The following is a 21,340-nucleotide window of genomic DNA, read 5'->3' on the forward strand; positions in this document are numbered from 1 at the left end:
TTTATTCTCTCTTTATTTTCTTCATTCAGTTATTTCCTTATGGTTCTAAACTTCAAAAAGAGGCCTCTGTAACCACAGCTCCAGCTCATATGGGAATTACTTGCAGAAGAATGATGTCTTTTTTTTTTTTTTTTGGTACTGGGCATTGAACCCAAAGGCACTTTACCACTGAGCTACATCTTCAGTCTTTTGTTTGTTTGTTTGTGTTTGCTAAATTGCTTAGGATCTCACTAAATGGCTGAGGCTGGCCTCAAACTTGCAATCCTCCTACCTCAGCCTCCTGAGTCCCAGGAGTTACAGGTATGTCATCACCATGCCTGGCTAGTAATGTATTGTCTACAAGGGAAATGCAGATGTTGGTCCCAGGAGAGCAAGGTCCTGAGCTTTTGGTTGAGGAAGGACAGGCAACAAAAACACAGCTCTGGAGAGGAAGGCCCACACCCAGCAGGGATTTCCTGCCCATTGTCCCACTGTACCTCCCTTCTCCCATAAAAGTTCTGCTCCCGAATCCCCTAAGATAGAGATCTGCTGTGAAAACGAAGCCCTTTATCTTCAGGACTGGCTTTGAACAAACCTGTTTCCTTCTGCTGGTTACTATCTCCCTCGTTTTTTTCAGTCGAGTGGGCAAGACAAACCTTAAATTCCAATAAAGGTGTCGGTGAATGAGTGCATTCAGCACACACATTGGTGGGGTGTTCCATTGGGGGTTAAGATAAGGAGAGGAAATCCTGACCCTTGGACAACATGGAACCTTCCTGCATCCTCAGGGAGGAGGTTGGCCAAGGCGGGGGGGCTGTTCTCTGTCACTGTGGATGGTTAACACCTATCCCAGATGTTTAGCTAATTGCCATGAGAATGTGAGGTCAGACACAGAAGGTCAGAAGTAATGGCTTGGGCTTCCTCTGCCACCAGCACTTGCCAGCCACATCCTAGCCCTAATGGCTCCTTTTCTAGACGCCCAAAGTAGCCCTCACCTCGCCAGCCTCCCTCTTCATCTCCTTCAGAGAAGTTCTCCATCTGGTAGTTTGTAGCATTTCATGTCATGTAATTCCTTCGGGGGTGCTTAATGTCACAGGTATAATAAAGGCATTTAATTTGGTGACATGGTTTTTAGACCCCTCAGGAGGAAAAATGTGGAAAATCAGGGAACAAAATATGAACTCGTCTTCTATATTTTTTAGTGTGTTCTGGTGTTTTCCACCAGCTGAAGGCAGGTCTGTGACAGGCAGACAGGGCAAAGGATCAGCAGCTGACGATCAAAGAAAAGGAAGCGAGTCCATCGCACTCCCCATGGATGACCTGGGGGCTAACAGCCTGGGGCAGGGGAGGGGTCCCAGTTCAACACCAGCAGTCACCCCCTGCTGCTCTCTTCCTGCCCTTTTGGTCACTTTTGGTCACCGTAGCAGGATGGGGGAGGAGGAGGCAGAAAAAGAAAAGAAACCCAAAATCTATAAACGGGCAAGACACCCCACTACCCGGGGCACCAGCTCTGGACCCCGACCCCCTCCCTCCCTCCCTCCTTCTCTCTCTCCTGTTTCTTAAATAAAGTTTCCTTTTTGCTCTTGCCTGGGCGTTTCCCTCCAGGGTAGAGGACCCACCTGATCCTGATTTTTAAGATGGGCTTCAATGGGAACGAGATTATTGGGACTTTTTTTTTTTTTTTTTTTTTTAGGTGTAGACGGACACAAATTCCTTCATTTTATTTATTCGTGGCGCTAAGGATGGAACCCAGCGCCTCCCAGCGCCAGGCCGACCACGGGGACTTCTTGGTTAAGCCGAGGGGAGACACTGCAAGGCCCCCAACGGCCCCAAAGGCCCCGAAGACCCCGAGAGCGGCCACTCGGGAGGGGGCGCCCGGGTCGCAGCGCTGCGCTGGCTCAGCTCGGGCTGCAGAGGCGCGGAGCTGGCGGCGACAGGGGTGTGGCTTTGGGCCTAGGTCACCCCCACGGAAGCGCGTGTGGTCAGATGGGGTGTCTGCTGTCGGTTCCCGTGATGTCCTTTGGCGGGCTCTTCGGCGGCCCCTTTCCTAGGCGGGAAGAAGAACCCAGAAGTCTGCAGCCTAAAGCCCCAGGATGGGCGCCATCTCTGGGCGGTGGCCCGGTGGCCCGCCCTGTTCTGGCTCCTGCCCACAGACACTGACCAAGAGGCCCCGGGGTGGCTCCGGGACCAAGGACGGCTAGTTTATCCCGGGACGGGGTAATAGAGGGGCCTAGAGTTAGGAAGGCTCAGGGTCCTTTGGAAGGTCATGCACTTGAACCTCGAGGACGCGGTAGGCAGCTGGTCATTCGGTACCTCTACGTCTGTCGTCGGCGCGTCACATCCCGTGCAAACACCTCTGCCTTGCTGCGGGGAGAGGCAGGCGACAGGCAGGGGACACCCATCACGAGCAGCCGCCCAGGGGCCTGGGGACCGCTGCACGTGTGACTCTTCAACTGGCTGATGGGTCACGCTGTTTGTCCTTGGAGCGTCACTGCCAGGGGACTCTGTCTCTAAAGATGCACCAGGTCCCTGAGGCCCATAAGAATGAGTGATGAGCCTGGGGCGCTCGCCTAGCACGTGCGTGGCGCTGGGTTGGATCCTCAGCAACCACAAAAAATTAATTAATTAATTAATTAAAGGTGATGAGTCCAACTACAACAAAAAATATTTAAAAATAAACAAATTAAAAGATTGAGTGACTGAGAGGGAAAGGGACGGCCCATGTCTCACTTTTGATCCGTGATAGCCCCAAGTGAAGGTCTAGGAGTGCATCTGTCCTCTTGGGGGTGAGTGGGTGTGGGCTGACAGTCTCATACCTTCTGCCTGTTTTTGTGGGGGGTGGGGGGGGAGGGACCTGTGAGCTAAGAAGGGTTTTCCACCGGTAAGTGAGAAAAAAATCAAAAGGAGACTGAAATTCCAATGTCAGGGCTGGGGCTGAAGCTCAGGGGTCCAGCACTTGCCTAGCAGAAGCTAGACCCTGGGTTCCATCCCCAGTAACAGGGGGAAAAAAAAAAAGTGTGACAGAATACTTAATTTAACCTGCAGTTGGGTAAAATTAGCCAACACAAATCCTATTTTGCTGGGAACAGTGGCACACATCTGTAGTCCAGTAACTCAGAAAACTGAGGCAGGAGGATCAAAAGTTGGAGGCCAGTCTGGGCAACTTAGAAAGACCCTGTCTCCAAACCTGGAGTGGGGGGTACACACCTGTCATCCCAGTGGCTCTGGAGGCTGAGGCAGGAGGATTGCGAGTTCAAAGCCAGCCTCAGCAACAGCGAGGCACTAAGCAACTCAGCAAGACCCTTTCTCTAAATAAAATACAAAACAGGGCTGGGGATGTGGCTCAGTGGTGGAGTGCCCTGAGTTCAATCCCTGGTGCAAAACAAAACAAACAAACAACAACAACAAAAAAAAAAAACATGAAGTGTCAATAGCAAAGCAATAAGTGTCCTGGAAAAGATGCTCAAATAATGAGACACAGAGGTAAATGGATCAAGGCTGTCTCATGAAGTACCTATTCTGTGACAGAGACAGAGACCTCTTCCCAAAAGCACTGACTGTTCACTGGGACCTGGGGACACCCAAGTGGAACTACCCACAGGGTAGAGCTTGGCACCTCCACCTTCGTCTTGTGTCTCTTTACAGCCTCACACCTTGGGCCAGATTCTTGGTAACTCTGCACTTGTCACTTGTTCATCACTTAGGGGCCATTCCTCTAAAAACCTAGTCCTGCAAGATTGGTCAGCTCTCCATGGACCTCACCTATATCATCCCCCTTCAAGACCGAGGCAGGACTTGAGGCCAGATTTGCAGGGACGCTCTAAACTATCAGCTTTTTACAGCACCCTGTCCTGGACCCATGGAGTGGTTTCTAGAAACTTCCAGCCATTGCCCTAACCCTGCAGTCACCTGGGTGCCAAGAGCAACAATGCCTCATAGACTGACCTCCCCAGGACAAGGTCACCCCGTGACAAGATCACCCCACTAAGTGGGAGCAGTTACCCTCAGACAGGAACTGAGGATGCTCCCCTAAGGGGCCGTCCTCCTGTGGGAGCTGGAACCTCATCAATGGATTAATTCACTTGGTGGATTAATAATCCACATGGATTCCTGAGTGGTAACTGAAGGCAGGCAGGGTGCGACTGGAGGAAGTGGGTCCTGGGGCGTGCCTTGGGGGTCGTATTCTGTCTCTGCTTCCTCCCTGTCTCTCTCTTCGCCCCTGTGGCCAGGACCCCAGCAGCTGCCCTCTGCCACGCCCTCCGCCATGCTGGTCTGCCCCAGCGCGGCCGGCCACGGACTGAACCTCTGGAGCCATGAGCGCAAAATAAACTTTTCCTTTAATACATGGGATGGATTCAAACTAAGAAGTTTCTTCTCAGCAAAAGAAACAATCTGTGAGGTGAACAGAGAGCCTATATCCTGGGAGCAAATTTTACTCCCACACACCAGATAGAGCACTAATCTCTAGGGTATATAGAGAACTCAAAAAGCTAAACACCGAATAAAATAAAATAACCCAGTCAATAAATGGGCCAAGGACCTGAACAGACACTTCTCAGAAGAGGATATACAATCAATCAACAAATATATAAAAAAAATGCTCATCATCTCTAGCAATTAGAGAAATGCAAATCAAAACTACTCTAAGATTTTATCTCACCCACAATAAAAAATTAAAAAAAAAAGATTTTATCTCACTCCAGTCAGAATGGCAGCTATTATGAAGACAAACAACAATAAGTGTTGGCGAGGATGTGGGGGAAAAGGCACACTCATACATTGCTGGTGGGACTGCAAATTGGTGCAGCCACTATGGAAAGCAGTGTGGAGATTCCTTGGAAATCTGGGACTGAAACCACCATTTGACCCAGCTCTCCCTCTCCTCGGTCTATACCCAGAGGACTTACAAACAGCCTAGTACACGGACACAGCCACATCAATGCTTATAGCAGTACAATTCACAGTAGCTAAACTGTGGAACCAACCTAGATGCCCTTCAATAGATGAATGGATAAAATGTTCCATTGGAACATTTTATCAGCAATAAAATAGAATAAAATCATGGCATTTGCAGGTAAATGGATGGTGTTGGAGAGTATTATGCTAATTGAAGTTAGCCAACCCCAAGAAACCAAATGTTGAATGTTTTCTCTGCTATAAGGAGGCTGATTCATAGTGGGATAGGGAGGGGGAGCATGGGAGGAATAGATGGACTCTAGATAGGGCAGAGGGGTGGGAGGGGAAGGGAGGGCGCAGGGGGGTATGAAAGTCGGTGGAATGAGATGGACATCATTACCCTAAGTACCAGTATGAAGACACCAATGGTGTGCATATACATTGTATATAACCAGAGATATGAAACATTGTGCTCTATATGTGTACTATTAATCGTAATGCATTCTGCCATCATATATAACAAATTAGAATTTAAAATAAATAAATAAATACATACATACATACATAAACTTTTCCTCCTCTGAGTTGTGTTGGTGCAAAAAGACCAGGATGAACGCAAACTTCACAAATCAGCTCAGCACTTTATTCAGGAAGGAAGTTTCACACCGGAGCAGGGGATACAGGGACGAAATGAAGCTGTGGTGGGACCCACTTTCCTGGTGGAAAATGAGCCCCTGAACAAAGAAAGGACCTGGGCTTATACAGGTTGTCCTGAGAGGGGGTCTAGGGAGCACATCAATTTTCTTCAGGCACCGGAGGTTTGCGGCTTGTTCTATCAGTCAGTGAGGGGGTCAGTTTTAGTGCTTAGGAATCTGGGGTCTGTTTGTCAGGGCTGCCTCTGTTTCTCAAAAGCCCCAGCCCTTTACCAGTTTCTTCTGAATCATTTTGCAAAGGATTCAGACTAAGAGATGCATAGAGCTAGTTATGTGAAGCAGAGCTTTCATGTGGCCCCATGATAGACCCCCCAGGGATGCTGTGATGTTAAATTAAAGGAACCAAGCCGGGCATGGTGGCACATGCCTGAAGTCCCAGCCATGTGGGAGGCTGAGCCAGGAGGATCACAGGTTTGAGGCCAGCCTCAGCAACTCAGCGAGGCCCTAAGCAACCTAGACACTCTCTCAAAATAAAAAATAAAAAGGACTGAGGATGTAGCTCAATGGTAAAACCCCTGAGTTCAATTCCCAGTTACCTGCCGCCCCCCCAAAAGGAGCCAGGTGTGAGTATAGCTCAGTGGCAGAGCACTTGTCTAGAACACGCACGGGCCCGGGTCCCATCCCCAGCACTACAGAAATAATTAACTGGTGAATTATTTAACTCATCGCAAACTCCTACAGCAGCAAGGAGGCTGCGTGATGTCTGCCCACACACCTGGACCCCTGTCACCAACACCATTGTCCTCTGTGGGTCCCAAAGAGAATCATTTACAAACCACGGTCCACCCTGCAAGCCACGTGGGCTTTGTCCTGCCTCCAAGAACATTAAGATCCCCGAAAAACCACCCATGACCCCTCCAAATTGTCTACACTCACTATTCTTCCCGCCCCCAACTCCTAATAGACATAGGGCACCTGAGCCCCACCCCCCATCACCTTGGGATGACACTAACTACCCCTGAGGATACAGTAGATGGGCAGAGCGCACACTTTTCTCCTATTTTTGTCTCTTTATCAGTTTCTTTCTTTTCTTTCTTTTTTTTGTACCAGGAATTGAGCCCAGGGGTGCTAAACCACTGAGCCCCATCCCCAGCCCTTTTTTAATATTTTATTTAGAGACTGGGTCTCACTGAGTTGCTTAGGGCCTTGCTAAATTGCTGAGGCTGGCTTTGATTTCCGAGCCTCCAGTCTCAGCCTCCCGGGCCGCTGGGATTACAGATATATGCCACCACTTCCGGCTCTAATTGGGCTCTTAGCCACGAATTCTTACAGATTTTGTGGTTAGGAAATATTATGCTTATCTCCCTGAGTTTTCAGGATATGGTCTGTGAAAGGGTCACAAACATCTCCCCCTTCAGGGTAACTTGGGTTCCTCTTTTTAACCTTTTTTTGGGCCTGCATTTCCCCTGCAGATAACAGGTAGTTTGCTGAGGAATGTGACATATCCTGTCCCCTGAAGCCAGGCAGGGCTCCTGGTAATTTGTTTCTTGGAAAAGATAGTATGTGGGGGTCGGCCCAGTGGGCCCATTTTATAGAATTATTCTGTGAACCTCATGTTCCCACCATTCACACCTGTCTGTCCCCTAACACCAGAACCCTGTCCCTTTGAGCTGACAGAGGCCTAAAGGATTACAGCCTCTGCCAAGGAAGATTGACTCAGGCTTCACTCCTTTCCCCCTCTGGAGGGTGGGAGTAGGGCTCAAAGTTCCAACTCTTTATCCTGCCCTAGTCTTTCTGGTGACTAGTCCCCATCAGAAGCTATCTAGGGGCTGCTGGTCACCAGTCACCTCACTAGCACGCAAGATGCCTGCCCAGGGTCTTAGGGACTGAATGCCAGGAAATTGGGACAAAGACCACGAATTCATAACATCACACCTGGCCTCCGACCTGGTCCCAAACTGCCCACCATGTTTGAAGCCAGAATAGCGGCAGCTTTGGCAAGGGCGGTGGCTCTGCACCTGGAGTCCTGGCCGGGGTGTTGTCAGGCCCTCCTCATGGGACACACAAGTCCCCCTGGGCCTTTTTAGCAAGATCTCCCCACCCCTCGTTCCTTGGCTGCTATGTGGCTAGGAGTGGGGTGGGATCTAGGGAAAGGGACGTGTGTGTGCCAGGCTGGGGCCCTTAGACCAGCTCTCGAGGAGGCCTGGGACACTGGCCTTGACCCCCATGTGCCGTCTGGCCCAGCTGGACACAAACACTCAGAATGGCTGCCTCAATGGAATCTGGGCTGTGGCCAGGCTGTAGCTGAAGAATTCACCAGAAGAACATTCAACCCCTGCTACCCCCGGCTGTCACCACCAGCACCTGGCAGTCTGTAACCAGGCCCATTTCCCCCAGAGACTGAGCTCTCCCTCCCAGTGCCCCACCCTAGGGTCCAGCCCCTCCTGGGCCTGTCCCCTGGATGACCCTTCTGGCCTTTTGTGATCAGCATGTTGCAAATGGTACCTGGCACCTTTCTTCAGAATATGCTCCCTACCCCTGGCCACCTGCCCTGAGCCGCAGGCCTGCTGGGTGGTCTGCCCATCCAGGAGCCCCCCTGCTAGATACTGAACCGCCCCTCTGTGGGCTCTGGAGAAGCCAGTCCTGTTCTTGCCTCACGATATGGATAAGCAAGCAGAGCTCTCGCTGGGCCTGTCCAAGTTGCAGGCGCAGATTCTAGAAGCAGCAGCCAGGACAGGGGTGGGGGTGGGGGTGTGTGTGTGGGGGGGTGGGGGTACCTGGTTTGCTGCCAGGTGACGAATGGGGCAATGTGGTCTGAGCCACCTCCTCCTCTCCAGGTTCCCAGCACCCTCTCGGACTCCCAAGTCCCCCTAAGGTGCAGCTGGGTCACCCCCGGAGACCCCCGAACACAAAATCAGGCCTGTTGAGCCAACCTCGAAGGTTCCAACCAAGCCCCTGTTGACTGCTCAACCTGGCGGCCTCAGCTTCCCCGACTGGGGGGGTGGCCCAGCAGGGGTGGCCGGACCATGCCTCTCAGGTCAGGGTACAGGATAGAGGAGGCCTGCGTGCAGGAGAGGGCAGGGACAATACATGGCTGTCCCAGTAGCCAGCATCTAGCTGAGGAGGATGAAAATTCAAGAAAAATAAAACCTATCTCTCTTCTAGGAAACTGAAACCAAAACCTGAATGTTTTGGAGCTTGCTTGTGCCTGTTCAGCCCTCCAGCAGGCAGACAGGGGACTTCCTGGAACTTGGCTATTAGTCAGGAACTCCCCTATGCTAATAAGGGGGCGGTCTCTAGAAGATTCCAGGGCTCGAGCCTCTGTCCAAACCCCTTACATCTTAGGGAAACGGGGATGGCACCCTCTTTTTACCACTACTTGCCAGTGCCCATGGATGATCAAATGAAGGAGGGCACCCCTCGAAGGTGCTGGCTGTGGTTGTTGGTGGGATTCGTCATGGCGGGCCTGATAATCGCTCTGTCCATTTTCATGGTCAAATATTACAGTGAAGCCTGCCAGAATGGTCTCGAGCTGGAGAGGCAGTGCCACAATGTCACCCAGCTCCTGAAGAAGCAGCTGATCCAAGCCAAGGAGGAGGGCCTGGCGGCCGAGACCCGAGCTGACACCTGTAACCAGACTGTGGTAAGCCACCGCCACCCTAGGGAGGGCTGGGGCCCCACAGGACCCCGGGGAGAGGGGAAGCTGGGAATCTGTCCCTGGTCCCCCACAATAGGAAGGTCTGGATTTCCCCACCAGGATTTAGGGACCAAATACTTTCCAGGGCACTGGTGTGAGTGAGTCCTTAAAACTTTCAGCAGCCCCCAAATCAGGGGCCTCGGTATTCCCAGCAGGAGTTGAAGAAATCTGCAGACATTTTTCCAGGGCACGGGTGTGGGTACCAGTCTTCAGGAAACAGAAACCCCCACTCAGGGCTGGACAGTGACTTCACCAGGCCTTGAAGAAGGGGCTCTGGAAATTTTTACTGAATCTGAAATTTTCACTGAGACCCTGAATGTCTGAGTTGGGAAATCACGACGTGTTCTGAGTTTGAGAAGAATCTGCTAAATCTTCTTGGGTGATAAGGTAGAGGATCTGGAAATTTCTGCTAGGGTTTGGATACAGAGAGCCTCCCAATTCCCATGTTGAAAAACCCTATCTATCTAAAGGATCCCACATTTATGGGTGACCCTGTGGGGGTGCATGCTGGTGGCCATTCTTGGAGGTTGGAACCTGAGGTGCAGAGAGGTTGTCAGGGAATGTGAAAGGAGTTTAGAGGGAAGCCCTGTGACAGCAGGAACTGGGGCTTCATGCCCAGGATAGCGACAGACCACTGCAAAGCCAGAACTCTTTTTTGATTGTTTGGTACCAGGGATTGAACCCAGGGGCGCTTCACCACTGAGCCATGTCCCCAGCCCTTTTTTTGTATTTTATCTAGAGACAGGGTCTCACTGAGTTGCTTAGAGCCTCACTAAGTCGCTGAGGCTGGCTTTGAACTCAGGATCCTCCTACCTCAGCCTCCTGAGCCGCTGGGATGACAGGCGTGCGGCCAGGCGCCCGGCTCAGAACCGGTTTCTGACCCTCTGTTCTGTCCCAGGTGAAACTGAAGGCCCAGGAGCTGCAGCTACAGGCGCGAGTGCAGGAACTTGAGAGTGAGAAGGGGACAGGGGACTTTGAGGGGTGGGGCAGGACGTCTAGGACCGGGCTGGAGAAGGGGCGGGGTTGTGCCCAAGCGCCTGGTGGGTGAGGGGCACGGTCACGTGCTGATGCCCCCTCATTCTATCTGGTCCCCCAGGAAATGTCACCGAATTGAACCAAGGGCTGCAGGAGACTTTGAAAAAACTGGAGCGACCAAGGTCAAAGACCCCCGCCCCGCCCTGGGCCATGCTTCTCCCACTTCCAACCCCCGCCCCCACCCGCTTAGCTCCAAAAATCCACATTGCCTCTGAGGTGGGGGGTGGGGGTAAGGTTCAAGTCCTCGAAAAGGAAGACTCTGTCCGTAGGGTCCAAGAGCCCTAGGTGGCTACTGCCCAGTGACTGGGGTGGGGACGAGGCTCGGTGGGGAGGGTGGCCAGGGCTGTCATGCAAGATGATGGCCCAGCGGCTGCCTGAGTCCCCCATCGTCACCTAGAACGGAAAACACCCAGACCATCCCGGCCAGCTCCCAGGCCACCATCGTTCTGCAGCTCTCCATGTCGCTCCTGCTCCTGAGCCTCGCCATTCCGCTGCTCTGAGGCCCCAGGAGGTCAGAGGTCAGGATCCTGGGCGGCCCTGGGGAGGAGGAAGCTGGGGGCGCTGGGAGGGGGGCAGGGACTCCAAGGGATTGGGGGGGGGCGGGCCTCACCGCTTGGAGGAGAGAGGAGCTGCGGGGGGGGGGAGAGGGAGGAGACTCAGGGGCGAGGGGAGGGGCCTGAGGGGCCTGAGGGGCGGGGCTTAGGGAGGGGCGGGGTTTAGGGAGGCTGCGGGCTCTGTTCTGTCTGCCTTCAGTCTATCCTGAGTCTCTCTTATCATGTCTCCTAGGCCCCAATCTGAACTGGTCCGGCTGCACCTGTGCTTTTCCCAGCGACTGTCCCTTGACCCAGCTGGTTACTGAGGGGAGAGGGGACGAGTAAAAGTGAAGGGGCCATGGGGCAGCTGTGGAGGGGCCGTGGGGCAATGGGGGAGGGGAGGCCAAGCAGCTGGGTGGGAGCGGGGCTGCTTCCTTGGAAGCCACCCTACTTGGGCCGGGGATGGTGGAAGGGTGGGGACGCTGCCTCTTGCTGTATTAGGGGTGGGTGTTGCTTTCCTCTGGGGGTCTTTGAGCTCCAAAGAATAAACATCTCTTTTGGGAGGAAAGACCTCTTACTCTCAAGTTTCTGGAGTGTCATTGTATCACCCCCAAGCATCTGAGTCCTCCCCTGCAGGTGAGGGTGGACACCTGGATGATGTGGGCACCCTTCCCAAATGCCTTCAGACACCACTAGGGCCTCCCCCGCCTTCTCGGCTGGAATTATTATTATTTTTTTTAACCCAGGGGGGCTTCACCACTGAGACACTTCCCCAGCCTATTTGGTATTTTATTTGGGGACAGGGTCTCACTGAGTTGCTTAGGGCCTCGCTAAATTGCTGAGGCTGGCTTTGAACTCTCGATCCTCCTGCCGCAGCCTCCCCGGCCACTGGGTTCACAGCGTGTGTGGGCCACCCGGCCCTGCCTGCTGGAATCATCTTAAAAACCCTCACTGTGTTTAGAGCTCCCCTCCCTGGGTCCCTCCTGATGTCTGAGGTTCTAATGAGGAAATCATGGCTGCCCTGACCCTTGTCCTGCTTCCCCCAGAAAGCGCTGGGTTGGGACTTCGCGGGAATCTGCAGACACATCCAGGCCAGGATTCTCTCAGTGTTCCCGCTCCATCCCCAGGGTCTCCTTCATCCTGCAGTGGCCAGTTCTGGGAACCCCTCTCCAGAGACTCTACTTCTCCCAAATTGAGGGAGTTCACCCACCTGATTGGCTCCTCTCAGGACCCCCAGTCCTTTCCCTCTTTATTTTCTCCCTTCCTCCGAGTTTCCTTGGAATCCCAACTATTGTTTATGCCGTTTCCTGTCCATGGAGCCAGAAGTCCTATGCCCCAGATTTTTGCACTGTATTTGGGTCCCACAGTTCCTCTCCCACTGTTCTCCCAGGCACCCTCAAAGCCCCACTGCAGAGGCCCTGGCCATCAGGACCCTGACTTCCCCGTTCCCCACCCCCCACCTCCACCCTCCCTCAGCTTTTCTGTGTGTGGACCTCACCAAGCTCCATTCTGCCTCAGGGCCTTTGCCCATGCTCTGCCTGCTGCCTGATTACTCACTGCTCACTCCTGAGTCTGGGTCAGGGTCTCAGCCTCAGCCCTGCTGACATTTTGGGCTGGATCATCCTTTGTGGTGGGGACATCCTGTGCACCGTAGACATTTAGCAGCATCCCTGACAGTGGTCACATTCCCTCCCCTGGTTGTAATAACAAAAAAATTGCCAAGTGCCTTCTGGGGGCCAAAAACACCTCCAATGAGAACTTGTGCCCTACAGGGTATGAGGCAGGACAGAGGACACAGGGACAGGTAGAAAGAACACATGGGACAAAATGAGAGCAGCCATTTATTAAATTCTACTTCCCATGATTTAATGTCCAGATTTAAATTGCACTCCCGCATACCTTGACCGCAAACAAAACTATTAAGTCAGTTATCCCACCTTACCCACGGGTCCTCTGATAACCTCTCTCTCGACCTGGCTTAGAGAAAAACAAGTCCAAGACTGCTTTTTGCTCAACAAATAGGTTTCTCTGTAATTTCCATTTTGGGGATCTGATTACTCCATCCATATATCACACTCCCAATAAAACCCTCAAGGTCACACAAATCTATTGTTTAAATTCACACAGTGGAGTGTTGAAACCCCCAGACGGCGCATCAGTAGAAATTCTTCATAAAGGAGAAGAAAGAGGAGGAGGAGAAACCCAAGTAGGTCATGATCACCATGTCACGTCACCAACACCCTCGTAGGTGGTGTTTACAGACCGCACACGCCAAGGCACCATCTCCAGCGCCGTCCCTTGAGAGTGTGGACTTCCTGCCTTCAGTTCATAAAATCAGTCTCTGTCTTATTCGACCCATCCTTAAATTCTTTTTTTTTTTTTTTTTTACTATCTTTATTTGTATGTGGTGCTGAGAATCTAACCCAGGGCCTCACACATGCCAGGCGAGTGCTCTACCACTGAGCCACATCCCCAGCCCCTTTATGCAATGACATCAAGGACCCTCATGGCCTGAGCAGAGGTCCACCTCCCTTTGGGGACCTCCTCAGGATGCTCCATCCCAGTGACAGGGGGGGTCTGTTGCCTGTCCCCCTCCTCCCACGACAGCCCCTTTGTGCTGAGGACACTGGGGTCCAGGGAACTCACTGGACTCGCTCGGGGTCTCCACGCTGTTAAAGAAACGAGCCTCCACTTCTGGTGACTTTTCTTCTGCTCAGGAAACAAACCTTCCCGCGTGACCCCTTCCCTTCTCCTACTCCCTCTCTGCTCCTCACCCCCAACTTAGGCCACTGCAGAGCCCCAACACAGAGTTGCTGCTCCCCCTCCCCACCACTTCTAGGCTGTGTTTTGCAGATGGAGAGAGCAGATCTGCCCAATATGAGCACTGTGATCCCCAAACCTCCACACAATGATCCAGGTATAAACTTTTTCTCCCCAGCACTTTTTTTCTACCCTTACTATTTTGTCCTCTACCTCTGAGACCTGACTCCAAAGTGGTGTCCCCACCCAGCGGCTGAGAAATGGTTGAGAGCTAGGAGTTGCAGGTTATGCCCAACTGCTGCTGCCTGTCTCTGGCCTGAGGCTCCGCCTCTCTGGGCTCTGGTTTCTTCATCTGGAATGAAGTGGACACACAGACATTCATGCTCAACTCACAATAATTGTGCACCTACTATGTACCAGACCTGTGTGGGCATGATGGGAACAAGGCAAATGTACACTTGGCTTTTGGGGCTCTAACCCAGTCTGATGGGGGAGGCAGCCAGGAATCAGAAACATAAAGGTGGGAGCTGGTCAAAAGGGGACCTGAGCTAGTGGAAGAGCAGAGTTCCTGGAGGAGGCCACCATCTAAGAGGAGTAATTTAAGCAAAAAGAGAGGAGAGGGTTCCGTAGTGGAGGAAATGGCCAGTGCAAAGATCCTGGGGAATGCCTTTGGCAGAGGAGCTTTAAGGAAGGAGAGCAGGTGCTGCAAAGAGGAAACGATGTCAAAAACAAAATAAGGGCCTTATGGAGGTAAGGGGAGAGGAGAACAAGAAAAGAGAAGGGGAAGGTGGGCTGGCCAGGAGAGAAGAGGGGGTGGAGAAAAAGGGAGAAGAGGGATGGGGTTCAAGAGCCAGCAGCAGGCCTGGATCGCACTCCCGTTGTAAGATTGCCCCCTAGCGGCCCAGTGGAGAAGACGCGCGTAGATGCGCTGGTCCCGCTTCCCGCCCTCGAGGCGGTTCACAGAAGGGGCTGCCATCAGTTAATCAAGAAACCTACCGTCTCCCATGGACAGAATGTGGACAGCAGCCCCCAGACCCTCCCCATGGCCCTACTTCGCAGGTGCGGTCTTTGGAGCTTCCCGCAGATGTGCTCCCGACTCCCACCGAGCCCGAGGCTACTGCTGTCCCCATTGCATAGAGAGGGAAACCGAGGCTCAGAGGGGAGCTCGTGGGATGCAGAGGCAGGACTTGTACCCAGGCCCTTTCTTGTGACCTTCAGAATGGGTTGACCCCTGGAGGGGGTCCAACCCCTCCCGTAGGACTCGGGAAGCCACAGGGTGGGGCGGAACCGTGGGTGTCCCTGGCGCCCCAAGGTGCCAATTAAATGCTCGTGGCCGTCTGGGACCAGAGCTGGGGACAGCGGCATGGCCGAACCGGGGCCGGAGCCCGGGCGCGCGTGGCGGGTGCTGGCCCTGTGCGGGGTCGCCGTGTTTTTGGCGGCGGCGGCGGCCGGTGGGGCCCTGGTAGCGTGGAATCTGGCTGCCTCCGCTGCCCGGGGGCCCCGCTGCCCGGAGCCGGGATTCAACGCCACAGCGCCGCCCCAGGACCCCGCACCCGAAGTCGAGGAGCTGCGGCGCCGGCTGGCAGAGGCCGCCCAGCGCGAGGAGACCCTGGCCAGGCAGTTGGAGCAGGCGGAGAGTGTCCGTCGCGAGTTGGAGGAGGCTCTCAGGGCTTGCGAGAACCGGCAGGTAGGTGGGCAGGGGGAGGGCTGGGGAATCCGGAAGGCTGAGGGAGACGGTGTTGGACACAGCCCTAGGCTCCCTCCCTGTGCTTCTGTTTCCCCGATTTTTCAATTAGAGAGCAACGAGAATAGCACCATAATTCCAACACATAATTCCAGTTCACCTTGCAGTCTACCTTCTAAATAAGACAAACTTTTCCTCGTTATTTGCCAGATAAATCATGGCTGGGGAAACCCCAGACCCCTGAGCCCACCTGGGGAGGCCCTATGCTAACTTCCCCCATGTGCTCACTCAGCCCCGCCTCAAGCCAGTTTCCAGTCCTATTTTGAGAGAGGGACACTCATGTCACCTGTAATTAGGAAGCTAAAATTGTCTTCTGGGGGAGGTAGCAGCCAGAACCTCCCCTTTTCTGGGGCATCCCCCTCACACACACACACACACACACACACACACACACACACACCAGACTCTTAACCCTCCCCAGCCTGAGCTTCATAGAAGAACCATCCTCAAAGCCCAATCATTTGCATTTATTGAGTGACTACTGTCTGCCTCTGTGTACTTGCCTAGCAGAGGTTAGGCAGCATCTGAACTTTAAAAATCAGAAGAATCCTGCCCCCTTTCTACCTGCCCCAAAGAAGGGCCTGGAGCAGCTGCTGTTGAAGCAGCCTGCCCTGGGTTTTGAGTTCTGACTGCCCTTCACAACTAGAAGATGCCCTGGGGAGGCCAGGTGTGTTTTGCAGGGGTGATCTGTAAGCCACACGCTCTCCAGAAACCCAATCATTGTTAACATCGGATTGTCTTAGGTTGGTTTGAAACTCAGTGAGTCCTGAATGGAACTGGGATTGGAACTGGATCCTGTCTCACTTCAACTTTCCGGTGGCTTGGGGGTAGAGGGACAGTAGATCTAGACAGAAATCTTCCCCCAGGCAGGCAGCTGTCACCATTCAGTACCCCCAAGCTTCAGAGGCCACTTCTATTTTACAACCACAAGGTCCCAAAAGGATATTCCCAACAAAGCCCAGGCAACGGGTGGACAATGTAGTGTCACTCTCCCAAGAAAAGGCTGTCCCAATTCACCACTCCCTCCCCCTCTCCCCTCCCCCTCCACCACGTCCCCCTCCACTCCACAGAGCCGGCTTCAGACGCAGCTAAAGACACTGAAGACTGAGATGGAAGAAGCCAAAGCCCAGGGAACCCAGATGGGGGTCGAGAACGGGGAGCTGACAGGTGTGTTGGGACGCAATAGGGTGGGCTGGGCTGCAGGTGGGAGGAGCTACCGTGTTCTTAGAGACTCAAATGCTATACATTAATGAAAAAGTACTGCAACTGTCATGCAAATAAACACGAAAACTTATGAAAAGAATGCAAATGGCATGCAGAGCCCATGCAAATGTCACAAAACAATGTCCATGCAACAAAATATGAAAACGCCTTGTAAACGACTCACAAAAACGATATCAACCCATAAAAGGGTATGTGAACTCCATGGGAATGGCAATTTAATTCAAATAAAGCAAAGCATACAGAAGGCAGGCAGACTAAATTTGGCGTGAGTGGCGCGGGTGGGCTCGGGACGTCCAGTCCGACCGCACGCGCTGTGCCGGCAGAAGCCCTGGCGCGCTGGGAGGCGGTGGCCACGGAGTCTGCGCAGCGGTTGGACGAGGTGCTGCGGCGCGCAAGCGCGGCCGAAGCTGAAGGCGAAGTCTGCGCGGCCCGAGAGGCGGCCCTGCGCGAGCGCGTGTGAGTAAGGGGCGGGCCTTGGGGGGACGGGCAGACGGACGAGGTGTCAGACCAATGGCTGTGCGGAGTTTCGTACTTTCAGCCAATCAGCACCTTGGGCGTGACTTGGGCGGGAAGGGTGTGGTCACGTGGGCGGGGTTTCGTGAGACTCCAGTTAGAATCCTGAAGTGGTAACCTGGGGAGGGGGCGGGGAGGGGGCTCTCCAGGGGCCCCCGGGTCACAGCTGACTTTCTGGAGGTCCCCGGGGTCGGGACCAAATAGGGGCTCCGGGCAGGAGGGAGAGAGAAGGATGCAAAGTAAAGGAGTATTGACGGGGGTCGGTAATTTGGGGTGGAGAGAAGCGGTTGGGGGTCCCTGGGGAGGAGTCCCGTAATAGCAGAAAGTGGAGAGGGAATGGGGACCCGGAGGATGAAGATCGAGTTCCCGGGAAGTGGGCGACCCAGCGGGCGGAGGCTGGGGTCTCTGGGGACGGGGTCCAGGTGCTGACGGTCCCCTCCTTCCCGGCAGTGTCGCTCTGGAAGCCGAGTTGGGTCCCCAGCGCAGAGGGTCGCGCCCCCGACCCCGCTCAGGGTCCCGATCCAGGGCCAGCCCCCGCTCGCGCTCTCGCCCTGGGCCGTCCAAGGGTTGCCGGCGGCCGCCGCGGCGAGAAGGATGAGTCCCTCCCCAGCAGGATGGGGCTCCGGGCCAGGAGGACAGGTACTGTGGGGACGCAGCGGGGACGGTGTGAAGACGCCCAGTGCCGGATGAGATGCCCAGTTCACACCGTCCGCGCTCAGAACCGGGAGACCCAGGCACCGGACCACCTGATGTCTGGTCGACAGGTGGGGAAACTGAGCCCGTTCGGTCACGTGGTGAAATAAGGACCTGACCGAGTTCTCTAACCCACAATGTGACCTGCATCCCACAAACAAGGGAACTGGAGGTCCAGCCCTAACTCAGGAGTGACCTCTCTAGGCTTCACTTTATACTGCTTGCAAAACAAGTGACTTTCCAGTCAGTTTTGATAACAAAAACTGACAATTATGGCCCTTCCCCCTGCGAGATGGAACTTTAATAGAGAACCAAATAACCCCTAGTACTTATGGATCAAATGAGAAATGTTATGAATTCTGGAAAAAAGTCATCAGAATCAGAGCCAAGGTGAGGGTGTCCACTATCGAGTATTTAATATCATTCTGGAGGTACCAGCCAATGCAATTAGACAAGGCAAAGAAATAAGAGGTATGAACACAGGAGAAAGAGGATTTGTAGGTTGAATCATATGAAAGTGTTCTTTCTATAGGTCAGAGGTTACAGAAATGTCGACAATTTGATATGGCCTTAATTTCACATTATTTGTAGTTTTTAGATTTACATTTATTTTTTTATTTTTAAAATGTTTGCCTTTTCATCTAAATTTAACCTAATTCAACATTAGGTATTAATTCAGGCTAATGGAAAAAATTGGAAGTCCCCTCCATTTGGATTTGTTTGCTGCCTCCTCATTATTGGATTCAGGTTAGAATTTTGGGTAGGATCATCCCCAACATGATTCAATCTATTAGTTATTTTCTGGTCATATAATTTTATATATAGAAAACCCCGGAGAATGGACTGAAACTTACTTTTTTGTTTTAAGCAATTAGTTAGACAATCCTTTGGAAGGGAAAAAAAAAAAAAAAGGTCCCATTTCAGATCTTTTTTAAAAAAGGTTTTTTGGAGGCTGGGGCTGGGGCTCAGTGGCAGAGCGCTTGCCTAGCATGTGTGAAACTCTGGGTTTGATCCTCAGCACCACATGAAAATAAATAAATAAAATAAAGGTATAAAAAGGCAAAACAAAACAAAAAAAAAGGGTTTTTTTTCTTGTTTGTTTATTTTTTTGTGATGCTGGGGATTGAACCCAGGGCCTTGTGCATGTGAGGCAAGCACTCTACCAACTGAGCTATATTCCCAACCCCCCCAAAATGTTTTGAATTGTAAAATATACATAATACAAAATCAACCATATTACCCTTTATCCCCCCCCCAGTTTTTTGTGGTGCTGGAAATGGAACCTAGGGCTATGCACATGGTAGATAGGCAGAGCTCTACCACTGAGCCTCACCCCCAGCCCTGTGTTAACCATTATTGTTTGTATAATTCATTGGCATCAACTATACATTCACAATATTGTATAACCATCATCACTCTCTATTTCCATTATCCCATTAACTCTCCCATTAAACAATTACTCCCCCCCAGCCCCTACTAACATCTGTCTCCTTTCTGTCCCTATGAACTTGCCTATTCTACTTATTTCATAAAAGTGAAATCAGACAATATTTGCTCTTTGTGTCAGTTGTTTTTCTCAGTATAATGTTTTCAAAGTTCATTTGGGTTGCAATATGCATATATCAGAATTTTATTCCTTTTAATGACTACATAATATCCCATTATATGTGTATAACATGTTTGGGGGTTTTGTTATTTTATTTTATATTTATTTTGTAGGTCTCACTATGCCCAGGCTGTCCTTGAACTCCAGGGTTCAAATGATCTTCCTGCCTCAGCCTCCAAGTAGCTGGGACTACAGGCCCATTATATCACCATGCTTGGCTGTATGGTCCCTTTAGTTTTTTCTACCTTGTAGTTTTGCAAAGATTAAAAAAAAAATCCCCAAAATAAAAAGTTGAATACACTGAGTTGGCACTGATGCGGAGAAAGAAACAGTCCCACACTGTGCTGGTGGGACTGCCTGTCAGTACAGTTGTTTTGGAAAACAGTTTTCTAGGCTCTCACAAAATTAAAGGTGCAAGCTGGGTGTAAGGATGCACACCTGTCATCCCAGTGACTGGAGTCTGAGACAGGAGGATCACAAGTTCGAGGCCAGCCTCAGCAACTTAGTGAGGCCCTAAGCAATGTAGTGAGACCCTGTCTCAAAACGTAAAAAAGGGCTGGGAATGTGGCTCAATGGTTAGGCACCCCTGGGTTCAATCCCTAGTACAGAAAGAAAGAAAGAAAGAGAGAGAGAGAGAGAGAGAGAGAAAGAACCTAAAAATGCATATACCCTTGACCCATCAATTCCCTTCTAGGAGTTTTCCTACAGTCATGTTTATATGAGTATAAAATGATGGGCTTAGTGTCGGGCAGAATCCTGTGGGCTCATGCACACAAAGTGTTAAGTTTTGCTGTGAGAAAGTATGAACTCTTTGAACTGTGTCCTTGTTGCTGTCTTAAGAAGAGAAAAGAATGTTCTGCCAAGTGTAAAATTTATATATATATGTATGTGTTTGCCTGGGAATAACTAACCACAAGTTGATTGATAAGAAATACGGAGCACTGTGGCCATAAACAAAGTTTTCCTGAGAATGTTTATCCATGCCTGTAAGGATTGAGCTGACGAAAGGATGTTTCTTCTTGTCCTTTGTCTTAATTAGCAATGCTGTATAAAAGAAGGAGAGAGAAAAGTAAAGACGGTGCTCATTTCTACTGGATGCGTGTGTGCGTGTGTGTCTTTCTTAAGCATCTCTGCTGTACCAGGATTACAGATTGTCAGCAGGTCTGACAGAATCCTGAGTTGGATTCTGGAACAGAGAAACCCTGAGTGGGAAAATGGGGAAGTCAAAGTCCCGGCTTGGCGGACAGGGATACACTAAGGTCAGTTTCTTAGCAGTGGGAGCCGCTGTGAGAAGGGTTTTCAAGGATTCTGTACTATCCCTAAACTATTCCCAAATAAAAAGTTTACTTTTAAAAAGGCAGAAAAGGGCAGGGAGGGGAAAGGGGACATTTATTACCACATTCTTGATGACAAAAAAAGAAAGAATGAAAACAAGGTTGTAGTGGGGGGTTGGGGGGGGCTGTTTAAATCCGTGAGGGCTGCCCGCCCACCAGGTGGAGCACCATGCAGCCATTCCAAAGGCCAAGCAGATCGTCTCCAAGATGTGTCAGGGTGTCAGGGTGAACCTCGGGAGAGCCATGGCTTGTCACTTCTTTTAAAAACGGTGGGAGCCAGTAGGACTTGTATTTAGCTACTTCTGAAGGAGACTGGTCACAGCTGTGGCCTCTGGGGACCAGGGTCTCGGGATTGGCAGGAAACAGCCTCATGTTTCACCATATACTATTTTGTGAAGTTTCCTTTTTTAAAATCACGCACAGGTACTGCCTTTTAAAACTTAAAGTTCGGGGCTGGGGCTGCGGCTCAGCGGCACAGTGCTTGACTAGCACGTGTGAGGCACTGAGTTCGATCCTTAGCACCACATAAAAAAAATAAATAAAATAAAGGCACCTACAACTTCGAAAAAAATTGTGTGTGTGTGTGTGTGTGTGTGTTTTAATGCTTAAGAGAATAGTATAGGAACAGGAGTGAAAGTGCTCTTATAAATTTGATGCCCACCTCCAGCCGGTC

At 51.7% G+C, this 21,340-nt stretch overlaps 2 protein-coding genes across 3 annotated transcripts; both read left to right on the forward strand.

The window, feature by feature from the left end:
* Positions 1–8,809: 8,809 nt before the first annotated feature.
* Bst2 (bone marrow stromal cell antigen 2) lies at positions 8,810–11,377 on the forward strand. Of its 2 annotated transcripts, none has more exons than XM_046437057.2 (5): positions 8,810–9,171; positions 10,124–10,178; positions 10,322–10,382; positions 10,658–10,771; positions 11,047–11,377. In XM_046437057.2, exons 1-4 carry the CDS (start codon positions 8,884–8,886, stop codon positions 10,758–10,760), a joined length of 507 nt encoding a protein of 168 aa, XP_046293013.1. In that variant the 5' UTR covers positions 8,810–8,883; the 3' UTR covers positions 10,761–10,771; positions 11,047–11,377. The 2 variants fall into 2 exon arrangements, with proteins under 2 accessions (XP_046293013.1, XP_046293012.1); XM_046437056.2 differs by having other exon boundaries at positions 8,812–9,171; positions 10,658–10,778.
* Positions 11,378–14,916: 3,539 nt separating this feature from the next.
* Ccdc194 (coiled-coil domain containing 194) lies at positions 14,917–20,657 on the forward strand. Its single transcript, XM_046437295.2, has 4 exons — positions 14,917–15,240; positions 16,368–16,464; positions 16,845–16,977; positions 17,485–20,657. Exons 1-4 carry the CDS (start codon positions 14,917–14,919, stop codon positions 17,630–17,632), a joined length of 702 nt encoding a protein of 233 aa, XP_046293251.1. The 3' UTR covers positions 17,633–20,657.
* Positions 20,658–21,340: the final 683 nt, after the last annotated feature.

This window comes from Marmota monax, unplaced genomic scaffold (assembly GCF_021218885.2).
Source record: "Marmota monax isolate L192 unplaced genomic scaffold, Marmota_monax_Labrador192_F-V1.1 WCK01_AAM20220418_F8-fsc00021, whole genome shotgun sequence".
Taxonomy (NCBI): domain Eukaryota; kingdom Metazoa; phylum Chordata; class Mammalia; order Rodentia; family Sciuridae; genus Marmota; species Marmota monax.